The sequence below is a fragment of the Cyprinus carpio genome, chromosome A3 (assembly GCF_018340385.1).
Source record: "Cyprinus carpio isolate SPL01 chromosome A3, ASM1834038v1, whole genome shotgun sequence".
NCBI lineage: Eukaryota > Metazoa > Chordata > Actinopteri > Cypriniformes > Cyprinidae > Cyprinus > Cyprinus carpio.
The window spans coordinates 30,638,825-30,660,868 of NC_056574.1; the positions used below are offsets into that span (position 1 = coordinate 30,638,825).

General features: G+C 36.9%; 3 protein-coding genes and 1 long non-coding RNA gene across 5 annotated transcripts; 2 read left to right on the forward strand and 2 right to left on the reverse strand.

Moving 5' to 3' along the window:
• Positions 1-1,843: 1,843 nt before the first annotated feature.
• On the reverse strand, positions 1,844-4,229 carry LOC109059837. Its single transcript, XR_002012646.2, has 4 exons — positions 3,979-4,229; positions 2,984-3,061; positions 2,780-2,880; positions 1,844-2,619 (listed from the first exon to the last, which is right to left on the reverse strand). It is a non-coding gene; the product is annotated as an uncharacterized LOC109059837 (long non-coding RNA).
• Positions 4,230-4,623: 394 nt separating this feature from the next.
• On the forward strand, positions 4,624-9,259 carry LOC109055270 (2-amino-3-ketobutyrate coenzyme A ligase, mitochondrial). The gene is given in 10 exon segments (XM_042729485.1): positions 4,624-4,905; positions 5,876-6,006; positions 6,093-6,199; positions 6,270-6,411; positions 6,697-6,851; positions 8,038-8,120; positions 8,277-8,399; positions 8,402-8,447; positions 8,746-8,867; positions 8,971-9,259. Coding segments are annotated over 10 exon segments (1,281 nt in total). The 5' UTR covers positions 4,624-4,685; the 3' UTR covers positions 9,123-9,259.
• A 974-nt stretch (positions 9,260-10,233) lies between these two features.
• On the forward strand, positions 10,234-17,111 carry LOC109059887 (DNA replication licensing factor mcm5). 2 transcript variants are annotated; one of them, XM_042729503.1, is made up of 16 exons: positions 10,234-10,578; positions 11,934-12,060; positions 12,363-12,491; positions 12,626-12,798; positions 12,978-13,133; positions 14,309-14,478; positions 14,566-14,737; positions 14,818-14,929; positions 15,148-15,291; positions 15,385-15,450; positions 15,556-15,728; positions 15,807-15,923; positions 16,012-16,140; positions 16,271-16,413; positions 16,512-16,639; positions 16,730-17,111. In XM_042729503.1, the coding sequence occupies exons 1-16, from the start codon at positions 10,409-10,411 to the stop codon at positions 16,829-16,831; spliced, it is 2,211 nt and encodes a 736-aa protein (XP_042585437.1). In that variant the 5' UTR covers positions 10,234-10,408; the 3' UTR covers positions 16,832-17,111. The 2 variants fall into 2 exon arrangements, with proteins under 2 accessions (XP_042585437.1, XP_042585427.1); XM_042729493.1 differs by having other exon boundaries at positions 10,235-10,578; positions 15,556-15,732; positions 15,811-15,923.
• A 203-nt stretch (positions 17,112-17,314) lies between these two features.
• Positions 17,315-20,145, reverse strand: LOC109055279 (heme oxygenase-like). The gene is made up of 7 exons (XM_042729516.1): positions 20,004-20,145; positions 19,885-19,927; positions 19,477-19,588; positions 18,501-18,716; positions 18,138-18,410; positions 17,635-17,683; positions 17,315-17,553 (listed from the first exon to the last, which is right to left on the reverse strand). The coding sequence occupies exons 2-7, from the start codon at positions 19,923-19,925 to the stop codon at positions 17,426-17,428; spliced, it is 819 nt and encodes a 272-aa protein (XP_042585450.1). The 5' UTR covers positions 19,926-19,927; positions 20,004-20,145; the 3' UTR covers positions 17,315-17,425.
• Between the last annotated feature and the right edge of the window lie 1,899 nt (positions 20,146-22,044).

Sequence of the window (22,044 nt, forward strand, 5' to 3'; positions counted from 1 at the left end):
TCTGGTGTGCTGTTATGACATCGTTATGATGATGAATAAGAAAACACTCGGTTAAAGTAGGCCTACATAGGCCTGCATGCACTGTAAAAAAAAATCTGTGACATTTACGGTAAAATACCGGCAGCTGCATGTGGTTGAAAATTCGTTAAAAATATGGTAGCAACATTTTAGGCTTTACAGACTTAACTTAAATTCACAATAAAAAACCATATTTCATTAACTGATGTAATGTTAATAAACCAGCATACTGAAGTACTAATATCTGTTTTGAACCATTGTAATGCACTGATAACCACCAAAAACTGGTGGTGATGAGAAAGTCACATGATGAATCAAAGCACATCACAAACAGCTCTTCCACAAGCTGAGAAGGGATATAGTAATAGAAGGAGCACAGTGTCATTCACACAAACACTAAACACCATCATGGTAACACACGTGATACTGAAATAATGCAATAAACATTAATTTAACAACATCATAAGAAATAAAAAAAAACAACAAACAAAACAAATAATAAAAAAAAAACAAAAAACAAATACATCAACTACAAAAAAAAAAAAACATATATATATATATAAAATATGAAGTGTCATGCAGGGAATTCTGGGAGTGTCAATTTACAGTTTTTCACTGTAAATTGTACAATGACTTTTTCTTTTTCACTTCCAAAAACCGTGATTTTAAGTGTTTGACTGTAAAATTACAATAAATGTAATTACAGTTATTCACCGTATATAGTAGGGAAACTTACTGATAACCAATTAACAGGTTTTTACTGTAGCATTTTTACAGTCTTTTACTGTTAAAATCATAATAATTTTTTACAGTGTGTCAAAACTATCTTAAAGTTAGTAATAAAGTTAAGTACTAGGCTATAGTTCTTGCATAGAATCCAGAGTTTAACTAGTAAGATGGTGGTCACAAGTAAAACCATAGTCCTCATAGTTTTAAAAATAAATAATGAGTTATAATAAATTATGGAATTTGTAATAACAAAAAAACTTATGTAGAAACTACAAAACGACTCATGTAAAAGTAAAATATTCCCCAATATTTAACATAGCCTAAGTAATTACCGTATAACACCTATAGCCTAGCTAATAATAATAATAAAAAAATAAAATAAAATAAAAACATTTCTGCCAAAACACCATATATTTGTACAGTGTTAATAACTCTCCGGTTACTAACGCAGCCTCGGTTCCCTGAGATGAGGGAACGAGCTCCTGTTCGGTGGAGCTGCAAGTTAAATTACTATGGTACTGAATTGATTTGCAATTATGTATTGGCGTTTTCCAGTTTACCTCGTCATGCAGTTTGTCGTGGCTGTTTTCAGCCAGCCTCACTGCACCTTTAAATTTCTCATATCACACGAATGTAAAACAATTCTGTGTCACATCTGAATAGATCAAGCATTGATCTTTTTACCGTGCCGGAAGCGCAGCGCACGTTCGCTGGCGGACACACGCTCACACTTTTTGGAGTAGGCTTTTTGCGGTTTCGCATGCGCTGTAATTAAAAAAAATGTCCCGGTGTTCCAGATGGCCAACATTACTACCGGTGACCGGTAGCCATGTCTGCTATTTATTTCAGTTGCAATATTATTTGTCAGAGCCCAGGCTTAAACCACACTGAAAATCTGTGGAATGACTTGAGGACTGCAGTCCACAAACGATCAACAAATTTAACTGAATTTCAGCAGTTCTGCAAAGTCTTGATGAACTAAGTTAGTAGAGACAGAGACATTTCCCAACAGACTAAAGGCTGTAATTAAAGCAGAAGGAGGTTCAACAAAATACTGACTCAAGGGCAACTGTTTTTTATTTTATTTTTTTCTGACATGTTGGTGTTTTATCTTTCACTTGGATGTAGATACAGCTGGATAAAACAAAAATTGTGTCCATCTTCATTTCAGGTTGCAAGGCAACAAAATGTGATTATTTTAAAGAGGGCTGATTCTATTCCCACCGTATGGTAAAGAATGATTCTATCAGACACCACTGTCATGTTTTCAAATGATGAGTGAGGAACAATATTTATGAAATGCGGAGGCACAAAATGTTAGCTATTATGCTTTCAAGTACGCTGATACTCCAATAATGTATTTATTTACATTCAGTCTGTGCATAATTTGATAGCTTGATGCTTTCACTTTTTTTGGGACCATTTTCTTTGAAAGAGATGAAATATACTTACTAACTGGCTTTAAATATTCTCGTTGAACTTTGGTATAAACTTGTGTGCTGTATACCAGCTCTGATATTCTTGCTTAAGATGAAGCAGGAATGAATGAGGGATTGAATTCATTTGACATCAGAAATCTCATCACTGTTGGTCAAATTAAATCTTAGTGAAAACACGTGGCATGGCTCTCTTTTACCATCAAGATTGTGCTCTAATGCTGCTCTGAATGGACCAAACCAAACCCAGCATAGGTCCAGAACCACTTCTTCATGCATGGGGCATGAGCGCCAGTAACTCTGCCCCACCTCGACATCAGCTTCTCTCGGGAATTTGCAAAAGATGTGGCTGGGGCGACAATGATTTCAAGGGGGGCAATCCTCCATCTCATAAGTTCTAAACTTAAATTTGTTTCTTAATCTTGATTCAAGTGTTCTGTATGGAAAAAGAATGTAAAGGCCATTAGAAATGTACAATTTAACACTTCAACGTGACGTCATCAATTATTTAAAATGAATAAATTCAGATGCAAATAATTTCATTTAGATCAAAGCGTGTCCAGTCAGTGAATGAACGACTGTCACATGTTTCTCACCTAAACTGTCCTGATAATGCCTCCACCTTCAGCATAATTCCATGGTCTCACAGTGCTGACGCCAAGAGGTGGCTCCGTCTCCTCAACTGAGAACTGAACGTCTGTTAACGCATTTCATAATCACATTACCTTTAGTCAGATTGCTTTCACTGTGTTCAAACTTTTATTATCATTAATTTCTTAAAGAATAGTATAGGTACACACCAGAGTTATCATGTCCACAGCAGCACATGAATCTCCAGGCTGTTCTTAGAAGCCGACATAAAAATCCGATTATTGTATCTGTGGACAGATATATTTAAATTAGGATAATTCCTAGAAAGCGAAACATTTGTGTAATCAAATATAAATTTGATCTCGGTTTGCCATTTTACACAGCTACACCCGCTTCAATCGACAGTGATCAAAACGTCATTTATTGTCATATTGAGTGCGGAAAAGTTTATTTGCCACTGTCTAATGATACTTTAACGCCATTGTTTATCCGTTTAAACATTGTGTATTGCATACATTCGCTTGAAATGGCGATTTTTATAAGTTACGTATAATGTCGTCCACCTTGTGCTGTTAAAAACACAGGAAGAAGTACAGGAAGAAGAAAACATACAGTCCGTGTGAGCAAGACATAGTTTGACAGTGCATACACGGCTAAAACAGAACAAATCTGACCTGTGTTGCTGCTTTCCATACTGAATTTCATTCCTATTTGTTGTTTAAAGTTCGGTGTTTTGTTTTTGTCTAAGAACGCAACACGAAGGGATTCGGATTTCCCGCGGTTATGGAACGCCCCCTTCGACATGTCTGTGACGACACGAGGAGTCTACTACTGTAGCTCGCTCTCTACTGTAGCGAAGAGCGCCTCATAATATATAACGAAATCGTGAAACAAAATTAATTCGAGAGTAGCTTGACTGCAAACCGAACATTTGCGAGATATTAACAATATACCATTGTTCTTTACCATTTACCAACATCGATTTTTCAAATGTGACGGATTAAGAAACATTATACGTGATACACCCAACAAACTGAATATTTGTATTCAGTTTAATAATCTAAACTTTGAACATAACCAATAAAATACTATAAATAATCCGGACTGCTCAACTGAAATGTTTTCATAAGGACTAAGTACATTCTTTTTTGTTACAAAGATAAGAATGGAGGAAAACACTGTTTATTTCATAAGAGCTACTTACGTTTTAAAGTTTTCCTCTCTTACTCCACTGCAAGCCCTCGCCTAACGTAAGGAGGTCCAGTATAGTGCTAAAAAATAAAGTTAAAAACGTATGTTTCCATGTTTTTACCAACATCTTCATAGTACGACTTGTAAAGACTATTTTCTTCTGCAGAACGCTGTTGTTACATTGGCAGCTGCCGGGAGATGTTCCCGCGTAAATGACGTGCTTTCGCACTTTCTCTTTGAATCGTGGACCCACCAGCTCTAGTTGCACATGCTAGTCAAACAGGAAGTCCGCTTCTTTCCCGCGAATTGGTTACAGTGAGGTCATTTTATCTGATTTTATCTGATTCTACATTTTGCCCATTCATTTTTATGAACTTTTTCAACAATATCAGATGCACAACTAGTAGTTGCTGACAATAACATTTTATTTTTGCAAGCTGAGAATATGTATTACTGTATACACACACACACACACACACACACACACACACACACACACACACACACACATATACATACATACATACATACATACAGTGTGTGTCTGAAGAGTTACACAAGCTACCAGCATCCCGTTTCTTTAAGACGCAGACACCTCGGCCTCGCTACCATTGGACAAGGAGTGCACCGCGTGCTTAGGTAAACACGTTTGATTGGCTGATGTTAACGCCTTAGAGCACATGCTTTTACTGTACTGCTGTCTGTGACAGTGAGGGAGAAATGTCACTTCGCACAGCTGTTCGTCTGGTCGGTGCTCCCTTCAGGAGTGTTTTACAGCCCCACGCTGCTAACGCGAGAAGACCGTACGCGGCCGTGGCTCAGGCGCTGTCGGTGCTGGACACCGAGCTGGACTCTATCCGGGCAGCGGGCACATGGAAGGGGGAGCGAGTCATCACGTCCAGGCAGGGTCCTGTTATCTGCGTGGACGGCAGCAGAGGCGGTGAGCAGCACTGTGTGTGGAGGACAGCCTAGCCAGAGTCAGTTAAAACACTAGAAACAACATAATGGTATGATCAAATATTCATGACAAGCAGTTTTCAGAATTTTAAAGCTTGTCACATTTACGCAAACGTCCCATTTTTAACGTCCTATTTTATTTAATAAAATATGCATTTATATACAATTATTTTATAAAATGAATGTATTTATATAAAATAATAAATTAGTTTAAAAAACAAAAGTGAAGTGAAGGGTTGGCTGATTTTTTGCTTCCTATTATTTAATTTTTTTTAAAAGGTTTAAGTTTCGATACTTGAAATGAGTATAATCATATTTACTAGTTGTTATTTTTATTGCTTACTGAATTTATTGTTATTTTAAGATTTTAAAGCTTTTCACATTTATGTAAATGCCCTATTCTGTTGCATAACAAAAAATGAACTGACTGAATTTATGATTATCAATATTTTAAAACTCTTTTAAAGGTTTATGTTTTGATGCTTGAAATGAGTAGTGCAGACAAAAAATATATTTTTTACTAACATTATTTGTATACTAACAATATTAATATAAAAATGTATTGTATATTTGTATACATATATAATAAATTAAAAATTATTATTATTATTTCTTATTATTATTATATTGTAGAATATATTTTTGAATACAATTGAAGTTAGGAGTTTGGATGCATATGACTGAATTTATGTTTATTATTATATTACAACTCTTCTAAAAGTTTATGCGTAGATGCTTGAAATGAGTTGTGCAGTAATTCTATATTTACTAAGTTCTATACTTACTATGAGTAGTTCCCTATTTACTAATATTTTATATTATTTTATATTGTTAATTAAATTATTTTTTGTAAATGTGTAATGCACAGTGGGCAGAGCTCAATAGCTCAAATAAAAGATTTTATTTTTTGTTTCTCTTCATCTTCTGATCCCATATTTCTCTCTTTGTTTCAGACATATTGAATTTCTGTGCAAATAACTACCTGGGTTTATCCAGTCATCCGGAGGTGGTGAAGGCAGGAATAGATGCTCTGCAGAAGTATGGCGCTGGGCTTAGTTCAGTTCGCTTCATCTGTGGCACACAGGTGAGGACAAATACTGTATTTGAACACACTGATAGCAATGCTTATTGATGCCTTAAGATGTATCTGTTAATCTGTCTGTTCTCTAGAGCATCCACAAGAACTTGGAAGAGAAACTAGCCCAGTTTCATGAAAGAGAAGACTGTATTCTATATGCGAGCTGCTTCGATGCCAATGCTGGTCTGTTTTAACCATTCGTTATGATATGCTGAAGCACCACTGCCAATACACTGTAACAATACATTGGCGCTCATTGCTTTAGGTCCTTTGGGTCCCGATGATGCAGTATTGTCTGATGAACTAAACCACGCATCTATTATCGATGGCATTCGATTGTGCCGTGCCAAGAGGTTCCGCTACAAACACATGGACCTGAATGACCTGGAAGAAAAGCTGAAAGAATCACAGGTAGATTCTGTCACTCATGTTACTGGATTTCATGCAAATCAGAGGTTGCACGGCAAGCTTCAAGTGGTTTATGTGCATGGTGATATTTAAATAATGTTTGGATTAAACTGAATGTGTGGTGGCTTGCTATGTTGATATGATAATGATTTGTTTGATGAAAAAACAAAAAATATATAATGCAACAGTTTAAGTTAGCTATTACAAATGTCTAAGCGTCAGCAACTCAAAGCGTTTTTAAAAAATTATTTCTTAGTTCATTCACTTTATTTATTGATTTATTTACAATCCTCTCGTCTGAGGTTGGTGGTCACAGACGGCGTGTTCTCCATGGATGGTGATGTGGCTCCTCTGCAGGGTATCTGTGATCTAGCTGAGCAGTACGATGCCCTGGTCTTCATTGATGAATGTCATGCCACAGGATTCATGGGTCCCCGTGGCCGGTGAGTAGACAGAAAAAAAAAAACACTTTTTAGCAAAATAGAGTGCAAAAGTCAGGTTCCGGCAGTAAAAATCAAGTCTGTTCTCTCCTTAAGGGGTTTAATTTTTAATAATAACTTTAATAATAACTGTTAAAGACAGATCCAGTGTGAGCTACAAGGTTGTTATTCATATATATATATATATATATATATATATATATATATATATATACATATATATATATAAATATATATATATATATATATATATATATATATATATATATACATATATATATATATATATATATATATACATATATATATATATATATATATACATATATATACATATATATATACATATATATACATATATATATATATACATATATATACATATATATACATATATATATATATATATATATATATATATATATATATATATATATATATATATATATAAATAAAATTTTATTTATTTTTGGAAGCCATCGGCCCACATTATTTTAACTTAATATTTAAATAATCATGTTTAACAGTGAAATTTTTGGAGAAAAACTACATTACCCATAACTCTGCAGAGAAAGCCCCAACAATAAGAAAATCAAAACAAGCAAATTGTGCAAACAGCTCTGTAGCGACAATGAAGCATTGCATATGACATGATAGTGAATCTCCCTTCATACTTTATTTAAATATTTTCACATGTATGAATATGTTGCAATAAACAAAAAATTTATTGTTTCTATATGTGTAATTAACAGCTTTAAATCAACATTTATGAATCGTTTTTATTGATGAGATTGTAGTTCTGTCATTAAAGTCGTTTTTTAGTTGTTTTGATGTTGTGATTCACCTTGTAGCTGGTTGGTTCGATTCATGGTTTTATGGTTCCTTAATTAATACTTTTTTAAAGATTTATTTTTGGCATTTTTTTGCCTTTGTAATGATAGGACAGTTAGTTCACAGGAAGCGAAGTTGGAGAGAGAGGGAGGACGGGATCGAAAAAAGGTCAACGAGCCGGGACTCGAGCCAAGGACCCCCTAATGAGAAAATCACTTCAGAGAGATCCCCATCTTAGTTAAAATATAAAGAGAGTTTCATATTTTCACGTATATAGACTTATTTAAACTGTGTAAGAAAGTATTATGACATATTATATTACACTGCAAGTGGATGTTCATGCATTTATTTCCCAGAGGGGAACCGATGAGCTACTGGGAGTGATGGACAGGGTGCACATTGTGAACTCCACTCTGGGAAAAGCACTGGGAGGAGCTGCTGGTGTGTATAGATATCAAACATCATCTGAAGCACAGTTTTACATAGTCAAGCTATTATGGCAGGCTAGATAACAAATAAAATCACAAAGTTCCTTTGAGAATATGGCTGAAGCAATTTTAGCCCTTTCAAATGTATATTTTTCTAATTCTCTGTAAGGTGGTTAAACTGTCAGACCCAAGGCTTTGATTGAGCTTCTGAGACAGCGGTCTCGTCCGTACCTCTTCTCAAACTCCCTCCCTCCTCCTGTGGTGGGCTGTGCCACCCGTGCTGTGTAGCTGCTGTGGCATCCAATGAAATCGCTCAGTCCATGGCAGCTAAAACCATGAGGTGAGATCGGAGGGGGGAGTGGGTGCTCTGTGATATTTATAGATTCAGTTACACCCTTTAGCTTGTGCTGCTGCGCTCTTTTTGTGGGCCGAAGATAAGCAGCAGAGTTAAACCTAACAGAGTTTGCTTTTCAAATCAGCAGTCTATCTGGGATGACACTGCAGTCAAAACAAAAAGAGTTGACTTTTGCTGGTTCAGTATGAAAGCTTGAATGCTTTTAAGAATAAAGGATTTTTGGAGTTCATTGAGCTAAAGCTAGAACAATGGTCTATTGTGTGCCTTTTCTTCTTTCCCAAAGGTTCAGAAACAACATGACACAGGCAGGATTCACCATTTCTGGCACAGCTCATCCCATCTGTCCTGTGATGCTAGGAGACGCTCGCCTGGGTTCACTTATGGCTGATGATATGCTAAAACTGGGTTAGAATTCAGACGTGTATAGTCCATCTAAATGTTGTGCTTTAAAATAAATGATGCAAGCCCAGCAGCCTGTTTAAAACAATGTTTTTCTCTCTGTCATCAGGAGTGTATGTGATCGGCTTCTCCTACCCAGTCGTTCCCAAAGGAAAAGCCCGCATTCGAGTCCAGATCTCTGCAGCTCACACTGATGAGGACATTGATCGTACTGTAGATGCCTTCATACAGACCGGCAGGAAGCATGGTGTCATTTCCTAATGTCAGAAACACAGCTGACAAAGTTGTGGACTGTTAGAGTGAGGCTTAAGTTATATATCTTCTGAGATCAGTGAAGGTCAAATGATATTTGTATATTTTTGGTACTGACCGAATAAATGAATTCCTTTTAAGATTAATAGTTGCTTCTTTTAGGACAGTCTTCCACACCAGCTATATACCAAATGTGTCTTGACATTTTTCAGTTAAGACTTGTCTCATCAGCATTATTTGCTGCAGCTGTCCACAGATGGGTAAAAATAAAAAGGTTATGCCATTTAATGTCTTATTCATTTAATTATTTACATAAAGGTAGTTGACTACTTAAATTCGCTACTTTCAAAACAAATACAAAACCTGAGATATACTGTCCGTTACACAGCTGTATAAAATCAGACCCAGATCTGAATGTTGAATAAAGGAAATGTCCATGCAACAATTTCTCAAACAATATCCCAACAGTGGGGCATGTTGTCACGATGGAAACCTGTCATTATGACACAACAGCCTATTATAGACTGACATGAATAGTAAAGCAATTATAAAACACTAAACAATTTATTGTATGTGATCATTAAAATGTAAAAGTTACTATAAATGTCAAACCATTGTTTTGGCCCATTAATATAACATTTAGAACCATGTGGACAACTTTTGTCCTGACAACACAGCTGGAGTTTTAAGATAAAAGCTATTTTTTATTTCATATCTGACTTTTGTATTCTTCGTGTCAGTTTGGTTTTGAGTTCACTTGTTTACCAAACTGCTGTAACAATTATATGATAACATTGGAGTTTTAGTGTATAGGATAAATGTAACAATTTTCCCATTTAGAATTTAAACCGCCTTTAGATATTTATTTAATTGGACTATTCTCTTAAAACCTTACCGTTAGATAACTATTTTATAATTATTAACTTTTATTTACATATAAATAAGGTTTTGTTGAAATTCCGCGCCAATCAGAGAAGCCAGTTCCGGTCCTTGCACTTTGCTTTGTGTTTTTCCCGCCAGTACTCCACTTTGGTTCCACCTTTTTCGTGACGTATTTCGTCAAGACGCCTTGTGGACCAATAAGCGGGACGGAAAAGTCAGTGAGGGTGGGGTCTGAATTCAGCGCGAGGCAGGGCTAGAAGTTTTCCCGCGAAAGTCAGTGCGCGTGTTACAGCGAGGAGTTCACTGCCGCTTCTGACCTAAAGAAAGTTATATATTTAAATTTAGCATTGACGGAACTTATTTAAGTAATACCTTATTGATCGTTTACTGCAAGGACTCTGAATATTAGCAGCATGTCGGGGTTTGATGATCCGGGAGTTTATTATAGTGACAGTTTCGGAGGAGGTGAAGGCGTCGGTGATGAGGGGGTCGTGAAACGCAGCCAGATCAAAAAAAAGTTTCGAGAGTTTTTGAGGCAATTCAGAGTCGGCACCGATCGCACTGGATTCACCTACAAATACAGGTAACGTACTGTGATCTCAGAGGTACTTCCATGCATTCTGGGGGCTCTTTTGTCACAGTGACCGAATACGCTTTGCACAACTTGTAAGTTAACTATAATTGGTCTATTAATCGTTGGCTATCATTTAGTTATGTCATTATTATAAATGATCATGATTGTTTTTCACTCGCCCGTGTTAAATTTGTTGCAGATTCGCCTTTAACTTACGTCTGGTTCGTGAACGCATTGTTCTTTTGAATGATTCATTTGAATCGATTCATTGCATGTTGGGTTTTTAATCACGTATTTGCTGTGGTACGTCATATTAAATTTGTTATGTGCAAATATTAAACTACATTAAAAATAATAAATCTGAAAGCAAATGAGTGATGGCACTAGCGAAGCGGAGAATCGTTTTCGAGTCGGTTCAATGCAAATGTGTTCGAAAGAACCGATTCACTCTTAAACATCCGTTTTCCCTAATACTTTGAACAATGTACTTTATTAACCCTTTAACTGTCACCCCCCATTTTTTAAAATAGGCATTAAAGTGCACTATCCAAACTTAAATTGTTGTAATTTATGAACACTTTGGAATATAGACCTAAGGTTGGTCTCTTTTTAAAGAAGAAAATTAGCAGATGTTGGCAAAAGTGGAATTAAAAATTAAAGTATCATAAAGTTATAGAAGTTTAAATGTACTGTAAATAAAATGTGCAATATTAAATCTATTTTATTTATTATAAATATTTCACATAATAGGTTTTACTCTAAAATTGGTATAAAATTAAAGCCTTGTGCCTAAATAAGTTATGTTCCAAATTTGAAGTTGATATGAAAAATATTGAGGTTCCTGTGAGATTTTATTTAGGGCGTCATACCACAAACAGCCACTGGGAGCCATCAAAACTATGAATTTTAATGAAATCTTCTCTTGATTTCTCTGTCAATTTTAAGTCTATATCATAATAACCACCAAATATGTAATCCTGAGACTCAGACCTTTACAATGATATGTTTGTTGCCAAGATTATAAAAAGTTTTGATTCTAAAAGACCGTAATGCATTTTGTAATATGACACTTGACACTGCCCACTAAGGGGGAGGAGACCGCCATAAGATTTTAAAGTACCATTTCCATAGTAACGCAATGTCCGATTTCAAAATGGTTTTCACAGGATGAATCTTGGGCTTCTAAGCTTTCAATTGATATATAAATGATGAGTACTAAAAGATTTTATAGAGAAAAAGGACAACAAAAAGAGAGCGCCAAGTGGGACGGTGACAGTTAAGGGGTTAAACAGAGTTTGACATCTTCATCTGTTTATATTGTTTTAGTACTTTAGGACACTGTTAACTGTGTTTTTCGCTTCCAGAGATGAACTCAAGAGGCACTATACTTTGGGAGAGTACTGGATTGAGGTGGAGATGGAGGATTTGGCCAGTTTTGATGAAGATCTGTCAGACTGTCTGTACAAACTGCCTACTGAGAACTTGCCTTTGGTAAGGACAGAATAGAAAGATGACTACAAATGAATGTCGGAAATCTTACTGAAATTGAGTTGGTTTTGTTTACAGCATGCAATGTAAAGTAATTGCTTATGATAATTGTTATCTTGTTAAAACTAAGAAATCTGTTTTTACACAGTTAATGTAATACTCTATTTCCGGATTATTACAGATTAATTTATTCTAATTTATCAAGTTTTTATGACGTTCCTAGATGCTGTATTATATTTATGAAATGCTAAGTGCCTGTTTCGGGAATCCTCTGATTATTAGACTTTACCTGTATTGATTGACAGTTGGAGGAGGCGGCACAGGAAGTGGCTGATGAGGTCACACGTCCGCGGCCAGTAGGAGAAGAGACTGTACAGGACATACAGGTCATGCTGAAGAGCGACGCCCACCCGGCCTCCATCCGTAACCTGAAAGTGAGGACATACACTATTAACAAAACCATTAAAATGAAAACAGGCTAACTTGAAGTGTTTTTGTGCCTTCGAGTGCCACGTTCATACCTCTACATTAAGTGTTCTTGTTTTTTTTCTGCCTTATCTTTTTGCAGTCGGAGCAGGTGTCACGTCTCGTGAAGATCCCCGGTATAATCATATCATCTACGGCTGTAAGGGCCAAAGCCACCAGAGTGTGTCTTCAGTGCCGTGGATGCAGGGCGGTTATCAGTAACATTCCTCTGCCACCGGGACTGCAGGGTTACGCTCTGCCTCGCAAGTGCAACACGTTAGTATTTAGCAAAATATTCGGTTTAGTTTTAACCAGCTTCATTCTGTTTAGAAATAGTGTAGCACTAACTCTGTATATGCTGGTATGACCATTAACTATAATACAACAACATCTGTCTTGATACAGAGAATAAGCATGCATTTATACAAGTAACATGTTTTTTTTTTGTCCCACAGTGAACAGGCGGGCCGTGTCAAGTGCCCCATGGATCCGTATTTCATTATTCCGGACAGATGCATGTGTGTGGATTTCCAAACTCTGCGTCTGCAGGAAGCTCCTGATGCTGTTCCACATGGAGAGATGCCACGACACATGCAGCTGTACTGCGACAGGTACAAGTTGTCTCATGATGCAATTAACTTTTTTTTTTTTTTTTTTTGACCGTAAATTGTTTTATTGTAACGCCTTGAGTGCATGCATTCACTGCGAAAGGAACAGAATTCATTGAGCAACAGACAAGTGTTTTGTTGCTGAATGAGTCTGTGTTTGAACTAATTTGAGTCAGTGATTCAGTGGCTTAATAACGACTGAAACTGCATACTACTCTTACTACTAACTACTCTTTTTATGGCAGAAATAGTAGCATATTAGTATGCGGTTCCAAATTCTTGCAACTTTCATGCTTCGTTTCTGAATGCATCAGCTGTTTTGAATGAATGGTTTGAATTAAGGGATGGTTCACCCAAAAATGAAAATTTTCCTCATTTTACTCTCAACATGTCTTTCCAAACTAGAAACTTTTGTTTTCTGTGGAATGCAAAGCTAGTGATTTTGAAGAATGCTAGTAACCACACTGTTTCAGTTCCCATTGACTTCCATTGTATGGTCAAACAAACCAGTGGAAGTCAATTGGAACCGAAACTGTTGTGTTCTGCAGAAAGAAAGGCATACAGGTTTGGAACCGACATGAGGGTAAGCAAGTAAATGTTTCATTTCTAGGCAAAATATTCTTTGAAGACCTAAGTGAACTCCAAGATACATATTTTAGCTCTGAACCTCAGTGAATGAATGAGGCATTCATATAGCGCTTGACTCATTCAATGACTCACTCATTAAGAAGGGGATTTTTTCTGCCACGTAGTGGAGGTTTTAGTTTCATATTAAAAGTGTAATTTCATTTGTTTAAATTTCACATTTCAATGCTCATTTTTATTTTTAGAACATTAATTTATTAAAGCAACTGTAATTTAGTTAATGCATTTGCCAGCTCTGAACTGCATTAAACCGTAAATGTACTGTACCTAAAAAAAAAAAACTATTCCGTCTCTGCAGTGCAAAGATGACTACTGTTGATACTGATTTCATTTGATTGGTAACAGCCTATAATGTCTTATTATTCTCATTTACTTTAATGACTAAATTTGAATTTTATTTTTTTTGTTTTCAGTCTATTGAATCAGAATTTGATTCTAAACTAAGAATCGGTTTCAATCGAACAGTGACCTCAATAAGCAAATCAAATAGTGAGTTTTCAGGCTCTAATTTTTTACCACTTTTCCGTTCCCAGGTACTTATGTGACCGTGTAGTACCAGGCAACAGAGTAACCATCATGGGCATCTACTCCATCAAGAAGGTGGCGCAGACCAAGGCCAAAGGTCGTGATAAGGGAGCGGGTGTGGGCATCCGATCAGCGTACCTGCGCGTCGTCGGCATTGAAGTGGATACTGAAGGAGCAGGTGAGCATGTGGGGAAACTTCTGTCTTTTTTGGTTGAAAACAGCATCTCTCTCCAGCCGTTCTCATGTGCTTCTCACCGTCTTTCAGGCCGTGGAGCCTCTGGGTCAGTTTCTCCTCAGGAGGAAGAGGAGTTGAGGGCTCTGGCTTCCTCTCCCTCTGTCTATGACTCGCTCGCTCGCTCTCTGGCCCCGTCCATCTACGGTAGCGACGACCTGAAGAAAGCCATAGCGTGCCTTCTGTTTGGGGGCTCCAGGAAGAGGTGAGAAAACACACACTGCCACTTCTTCTCAACGTGTGTTTATGCCATCTTTCTGATCTGCGTGAAACTGTTTTTGTTAGGTTGCCCGATGGTTTGACACGCAGAGGGGATATTAACTTGTTGATGCTGGGAGATCCAGGCACGGCCAAGTCTCAATTGCTGAAGTTTGTGGAGAGATGTTCTCCAATTGGGGTAAGATTTGTGATGAAGATGCACCATAATATACTCATCATCATGTCATTCATAAGAAATTCTTAATACGTGCAACACAATGTTTAGGAACATAATTTTATATATATTTTTTGTGTTATTATATAATGATGTAAATGAAAATAATTAGTCTTCACTTAAATAAATGTTTCCTATAATGGAGACTCTGCATTAGGGTAAATTAGGTCTGTCTCTGTTAGGTCTACACGTCTGGTAAGGGCAGCAGTGCAGCTGGTTTGACAGCCTCAGTGCTGCGAGACCCCAACACTCGTGGTTTCGTCATGGAGGGTGGTGCCATGGTGCTGGCTGATGGAGGAGTGGTCTGCATTGATGAGTTTGACAAGGTTAGACTTCTAAGCAATCTGGATTTCCAGAACATACAGTCTTCAGAAATGCTTTGAGCTTTATGCTAAACTGTTGCGTTCTTCTTTTTAAAAATGAGAGAGGATGACAGAGTCGCCATCCATGAGGCCATGGAGCAGCAGACCATTTCTATTGCAAAGGTACCAGGCATTTTTACTCAATTGCATTGACCAATCCTCTATTTCTTCAGCTTACGGTCTCGACTGATTCGTTTCTTTGATTAACGCTTGTGTGTTCACCTCAAGGCTGGCATCACCACCACTCTGAACTCCCGCTGCTCTGTATTGGCCGCTGCCAACTCCGTGTTCGGCCGCTGGGATGATACTAAAGGAGAGGACAACATAGACTTCATGCCCACTATTCTGTCTCGATTTGACATGATCTTCATCATCAAAGACCATCATGACCAACAGCGAGACATGGTGGGTGCACAAAACAACCACTGCTTACAGATCTGAAGAGTTTGATTTTATATGAACTAAGCCTGTGTGTTTTTCATGACTTTGGCCCGGCACGTGATGAACGTACACCTGAGCGCTCGGACACAGACGGAGGGTGTCGAGGGAGAGATTACTCTGGCCACGCTGAAGAAATACATCGCCTACTGCAGAACGTAAGTCTGAATCAAGTGTATAAACACTGTGTGAAATAGCATTCGTCTGTGTCTGCATATCAAAATAATAATGCATTAACTCAAACAGGAAATGTGGACCCCGTCTGTCTGCGGCGGCCGCAGAGAAACTGAAGAACAGATATGTAGTGATGAGAAGCGGAGCGAAGGAACACGAGAGAGAGACCGACAGACGTGCGTCCATCCCCATAACTGTCAGGTAACCACTCAGTTCAGGGTTATGACACCTGCCGTTACTCGTTTTGTTCCTAGATGTATGTTTCTAAATCCTGCATGTAGTTATGTAATTATTTACAGTATATACTTGTTGGTGGTCTGTCGTCCTGCAGGCAGCTTGAGGCCGTGGTGCGCATTGCAGAGTCTCTCGCTAAGATGAAGCTGCAGCCCATCGCTGGAGAGGAAGAGGTGGACGAGGCTCTGAGACTCTTCCAGGTGTCCACGCTGGACGCGGCTCTGTCCGGCAGTCTCTCCGGTGAGTGTGTTGGTCTGTCGGGCCGGGAATAAACTGAAATATTCATTTTTTTTTTATGTAGCTGGAGAGTCTGATGTAGCAGTGCTGTATGATTGTAGGTGTTGAAGGATTTACCACGCAGGAGGATCAGGAGCTGATCTCTCGCATAGAAAAACAGCTGAAGAGACGCTTCGCCATCGGCTCCCAGGTGTCTGAACACAGCATCATACAGGACTTCACCAAACAGGTGAGTTAAAGCCGGACCTGGAGCTTCTCAGATCACTGTTATAGTATAGTCGTGTTTATATAAAATGTTTTTCTTCTCTCTTCTGAACAGAAATATCCAGAACACGCCATTCACAAAGTCCTTCATCTGATGATGAGGAGGGGTGAAGTGCAGCACCGCATGCAGAGGAAGGTTCTCTACAGGGTCAAGTAGACCGATGCTGTGTACTCTGTCAGCAGAGATCTGATGGGCATCTGAAGGCAGATGTGCAGGAAAAAGCCACCGCAAAAATGATATACACTTCAGATTTATTGTACATAGTTGTTTGGAGAAATGTCCCGTTTATCATTTCTACTGTTTGCTGAGAAATTGTTCTCATCTTGCTCTAAGCTTGGTATGATTCAAGTGTGTTACCATAGAGACGATATGCTTTACTGTCTTTGTGGTTTCTCTCAGTAGAAAAAGTTTCATTAAAATCTAATTTGATTGGCAATTCTGTGTCAAATTAAAGATATGGTTGTGTTTTGTATGGAAAATGCATTTAAGAAAATATTTTTGCGTCTCTTAGCAAACAAGACAGCGTCGAATTTAAAAATAGCTTTATTGCATTTCACAGAAATACATAGAATGCAGTTACAAATGTACATAAGCATTTTAAAAATGTGCACGTTTTAAAGAAAAAAGTTAACATGATACTTTTTTTTATCTTTTTGATGTAACATTTATTACTGGGTGCATGTTTTATAAAATCCATGTTTGTTAAAGATCAGCCTGTAGATTTTAGATGTTAAAATTAAGTATTATGAATTAAAATGCATAAACTCCCATTCCAACAGTTGCTAAAGTGATTCCCACACCTAATGCGAACTGAAGCACTGGAGAGCTGGAGAAGGTTTTTGACAGAGTTTTGGATGTGGCGTCATTTCCTTTTTCACCTAAACAAACAAAAGCAAAACAGTATTATCTTCCAGTTACCACTTCAAATAATTTACTGACTTGTATTTCTTGAAACTCACTTGAAGCTTCCTCTGTGATGCTCAGCATTTTCTGAAGATCATCAAAAACCTGTTGAAAATAGTAAATACACTGCATTAACCTTTGAAGTCGCACCTTTTTATTTCATACACCTCAAAAGTTTGGGCTTTGTAAGATTTTAAACGTTTTTGACTAGTCGAGTTCACAAAGGCTTCATTTATTTGAGCAAAAAATATAGTAAAACTGAAATTTTACTATTTAAAATGTTTTCTATTTGAATATATTGTAAAAATTTATTCCTGTGAAGCAAAGCTAAAATCTGATCCTTCAGAAATCATTCTAATATGCTTGTTTGATGCTTAAGAAACTATTATCAATATTTTTGTGTAAACAATTTTTTCAGGATTCTTTGCAAAGAACAGCATTTTTTTTTTAAAACCGAAATCTAACACAAATAACTTTACTGTCACATTTGATCAAACTAATACATCTTTGCTAAATAAAAGCATTAATTTTATATAAAGTATTAGAGGCTAATGCTCACCTCGATGTTGAGCTCAAAAGCAGTGGTGGCCTCGTCCAGCACGTCCCGTCTCTGCTGCTCTGTTAACTCAATGCTGTTCATTCTGCTCCTGTACAGCTGCTTGAATCTGTTGGGGCTCGTCACTCCAGGAAACGAGAAGAATAAAACTCCTTTGTTCCCACTCAGTCCCAAGGACTTCTGGGTAATTTTGCCCAGCACCTGTCCTCCTGACAAATCACCAAGATAGCGCGTATATGCATGTGCCACTAGAAGATCCGGCCTGTTCCTGCCAATCTAAAGGGGAACCGAGAGAACAGTTAAAATGAGAATCACTTGAACGTAAATGCAGTTTCATTTCCTTAAAGCATTCGTTCCCAGACTCGCCTCTCTCAGCCTCTGGGTGTATCTGTGTGTGGCGGCAGGCACTGTTACTCTCTTCCTCCAGTGGGGTCCGAAGAAGTGCTCCAGGTCCAGCTCCAGAGACTCCAGTCTGGCCAGCTCCTGAGGGAAGTAGACGGGCTGAACTGCGGGATGAGCAGCGTTCCTGTCCAGCTCTTCCTCCAGCGCTTGGTAGATCTCATACAGAGAACACAGCAGGAGCTGGAAACACGTACATTTACATGCATTTAATACAGTTACTCAAAAGATAACTGTGACTGTACTTCAGACGCCTAAAGGGTTAGTTCACCCCAAAAAGAAAAACTGAAAAAACTGTCATAATTTCCTCAGCCTTAAGGTGTTCCAAATCTGTATGAGTTTCTTCGGTTGAACACAAAAGAAGACATTTCGAAGAATGTTGGTAACCAAACAGTTGCTGGTAGCCACTGACTTCCATAATATAAAAAATACAATACAAGTCAATGGCTACCTGAAACTGTTTGGTTACCAACATTCTTCAAAATGTCTTGTGTTCAACTGAAGAAACTCAAAAAATATAATAATAATAATAACATTCAGCAATGGTGCAAAATAAGTTTTCCCCTCAATAAGTTGTAAGAAATAAAATGGATATTTTTATCCAGTAAAATGAATAAAGAAATAATCCGTTATCAGCCCGTAGATGGTATAACTATGGTCCTTTGATATATACCATAGCACTGAATAATTACATTTGTTGCTATATTAATATGGTAATTATGTAGGTTTTTGCATACAATGTTTTTACCAGGGTACATTTAAATTTTACATTTTAAATTAATTTAAAACCATAGTACTGCCATGTTACATGTACTTTCATGATCATTTTTGGTATTTTTTGTTAGTTAAACATATTTAAATGTTCTTAAACATGCTTCACATATAATAGTTAATCTAACTGTATTATTATTATTACAAGTGTATTGATTTTCTGTATTTTTACCTTGTACTGTGTTGGTGTGATCTGTCCTTTCTGGTAGCTGAGCATCAGTTGTGTGTTCTCAGCTCTGACATGACTGTCTTTGGTGGCTGCTTTTATCTGCTCAGACAGATCACTGTGGAGGAAACATTTACAGTTACATGTAGTCACTTTCAGAAGCGTTTATACATAAAGTGGTTCTTCTTAAAGAGACACAGGAAGTGCTCATAATACCAAGTTTCAATCATATTGTTCAAATAAGTACAAGCTAGAAAGAAAAAACATGCCACAATCCCTTACAAGTAGTTGACTGAGCCTGTATCAAGCACTGCAGCATCCATACATCTGCAATTGCTACATGAGTGCTTCTTATTTTTATATGATTTACTTCAGGCTTGAAATTAATTAAAGACAATAAAAATATTTTTTTACCTGCCAGTGGCTTCTCTTGGTTTGCTTTGCATGGAGTCCATCCCTAAAACAGCAGATATTTGTTATCATCAGATATCACCCCCGTAACAGATATAGATAAGGTTTTGTCATGTTCCTACTTGAGCTGTGGGTTGACCGTCTTGTCCAGGTCCTGTCTTGACCTCCCTGACCGCCTCACTTCACTTTTATAGGTTCTCCTTCCCATCTGAGTCATGGATTCAGCGAGAGGGGAAGTGAAAATGTTGAGGTAGTACCACATGCTCACACTAACCATGACTGGATGGTTTCTCGATTTAGAAATCTCAGCAGTTTCTCATGACAGAGCAATGTGAGTCACATGAGGTTAAACAAACAAACCCAGTACTACTGTGAGAACAAGTTGCTTGAATCTGTTTGTTTATAGGGTTTAAGTACATTCTTAAACGTATTAAGTCTTATAAAGATAATAATGTCTCTGTTTATTATTATTATTATTTATTTTTATGCATGCATCAAACATTAAACATAGGCTACATAAAAGGCAGAACATAAAGAACCTACAGAATAAACAAAGTAAAAAAAAGATCACACCCTGAATAAAATAAGATAATAATATTAATACACACATACAGAGGAAAACCTTATGCATCTGTGGTATTACCAAAACAATCGACATTATATATATAGTGTAGCCTTGTTTCTCACATTCATTATATATATATATATATATATATATATATATATATATATATATATATATATATATATATATATATATATATATATATATATATATATATATATAATGAATGTGAGAAAGAAGGCTGCGAACTGAACTGATTTCATGACTGTGCTGTTTCACTGTTGGTGTTTCTAAACATGACACAGCAGATTGTGAAACATTACCAAAGCCACTGGTGGCCAAGCCTGCAACCTTTAGCCAAACAAAAGTACGCAGGGAAGGAGACCTGAGGTCGTTTTGTTTGAATGGGTGTCAATGGAGGAGAGGCTTCACTACGCGGAATAAACTGCTTTTTTGAGTAAACAGCTTGTCATTTAATGAATCGACCGCCTATCGGCTAATCTTTAACATGTTTTACACTACTCAGTAGTTTTGGATTGAACTATTTTTAGAGTTTACACCGAAAAAAATGTCGTTTTATAAGAGAAGTCACGGACTTCTCATTCATTCCTATGGTATGCGTAAACGGCGATTGAGTGTCGCACAACTCTGTCTGAAATTTATGGAGGTAAATCAGTAGCTAAACTCGAGAGGTTGAATATTTGAATGTGAGAACTTGTCATATTAACATTCGTATTTGTAAGTTGAAATTTACACTCACAGCTCTGATGTGAAAAGCTGAATCTTTCAATTTGCACACACAGACAATGATCAAAACACCCGTGTCTTGAATTGGAAGTTGTAGATTAATAGTCACAAATGTGTAAAATGACATTCACACAAAGAAAATGGCAGGCACAAATGTTTACGACGTATTTACTTTTGCACTTTACTTTAGTTTTGCTGCACAACGTCAAGTCTTGTCATTCAGGTATTATCTGGTAGACAAATAATGCAACATCTTTCATATGTATATCCCTCTGCAAATCACTGTACCAGAGTTGCAACATAACTCTGTTTTTATTATTTTTATGTTTTGTAAAAAGAATTTAAACTTCTTCATTGGGTAAAATTCCTAATTTGCTTGTCAGTAATTAACCTTTTTAGTGTTTAATAATGTCTAAATGTACATTAAAAAGCAAAACCTAAAAAAATAAGCAGTTGTGACCAGCAATACTTTTTTGAGCAACTAGAGTAGAGCTAAATACATGTATTTATTAAACATCAATAAGGACATCTAGTGGTTAAACAATGGCATTACATATGAATATTATCTTTCTGGACACCAAATGCCTCTGATTTGTCTCCTTGCACTGGAATTTAAAAACATTTTCTCTATTTTAACCCTAAATACTACACTTATTGTAATATAAATAATAAGCATATTAGAAAATGTTATATTTTAAATGGTCATTAATGGATCATAATTATTGCGCATATTATTAAGTACCATAATCTCTTCAAATTAACTAAACAGGACTGAGCTAAAATGTAGTAGGCTACAGTTATTTTATTGGTTAAAAGTTACACTTAAGGTATCTGAAAGTATCTGAATACCT

Coding starts and splice junctions, on each gene's coding strand:
- LOC109059887 (XM_042729503.1), top strand. CDS start 10,409: ATGTCGGGGTTTGATGATCCGGGAGTTTATTATAGTGACAGTTTCGGA. Junction 10,579..11,933: donor GGATTCACCTACAAATACAG/GTAACGTACTGT, acceptor TTTCGCTTCCAG/AGATGAACTCAAGAGGCACT. Junction 14,930..15,147: donor AGAGATGTTCTCCAATTGGG/GTAAGATTTGTG, acceptor TGTCTCTGTTAG/GTCTACACGTCTGGTAAGGG.
- LOC109055279 (XM_042729516.1), bottom strand. CDS start 19,925: ATGGACTCCATGCAAAGCAAACCAAGAGAAGCCACTGGCAG. Junction 18,717..19,476: donor TCACACCAACACAGTACAAG/GTAAAAATACAG, acceptor ACGTGTTTCCAG/CTCCTGCTGTGTTCTCTGTA. Junction 18,411..18,500: donor ACACCCAGAGGCTGAGAGAG/GCGAGTCTGGGA, acceptor GTTCCCCTTTAG/ATTGGCAGGAACAGGCCGGA.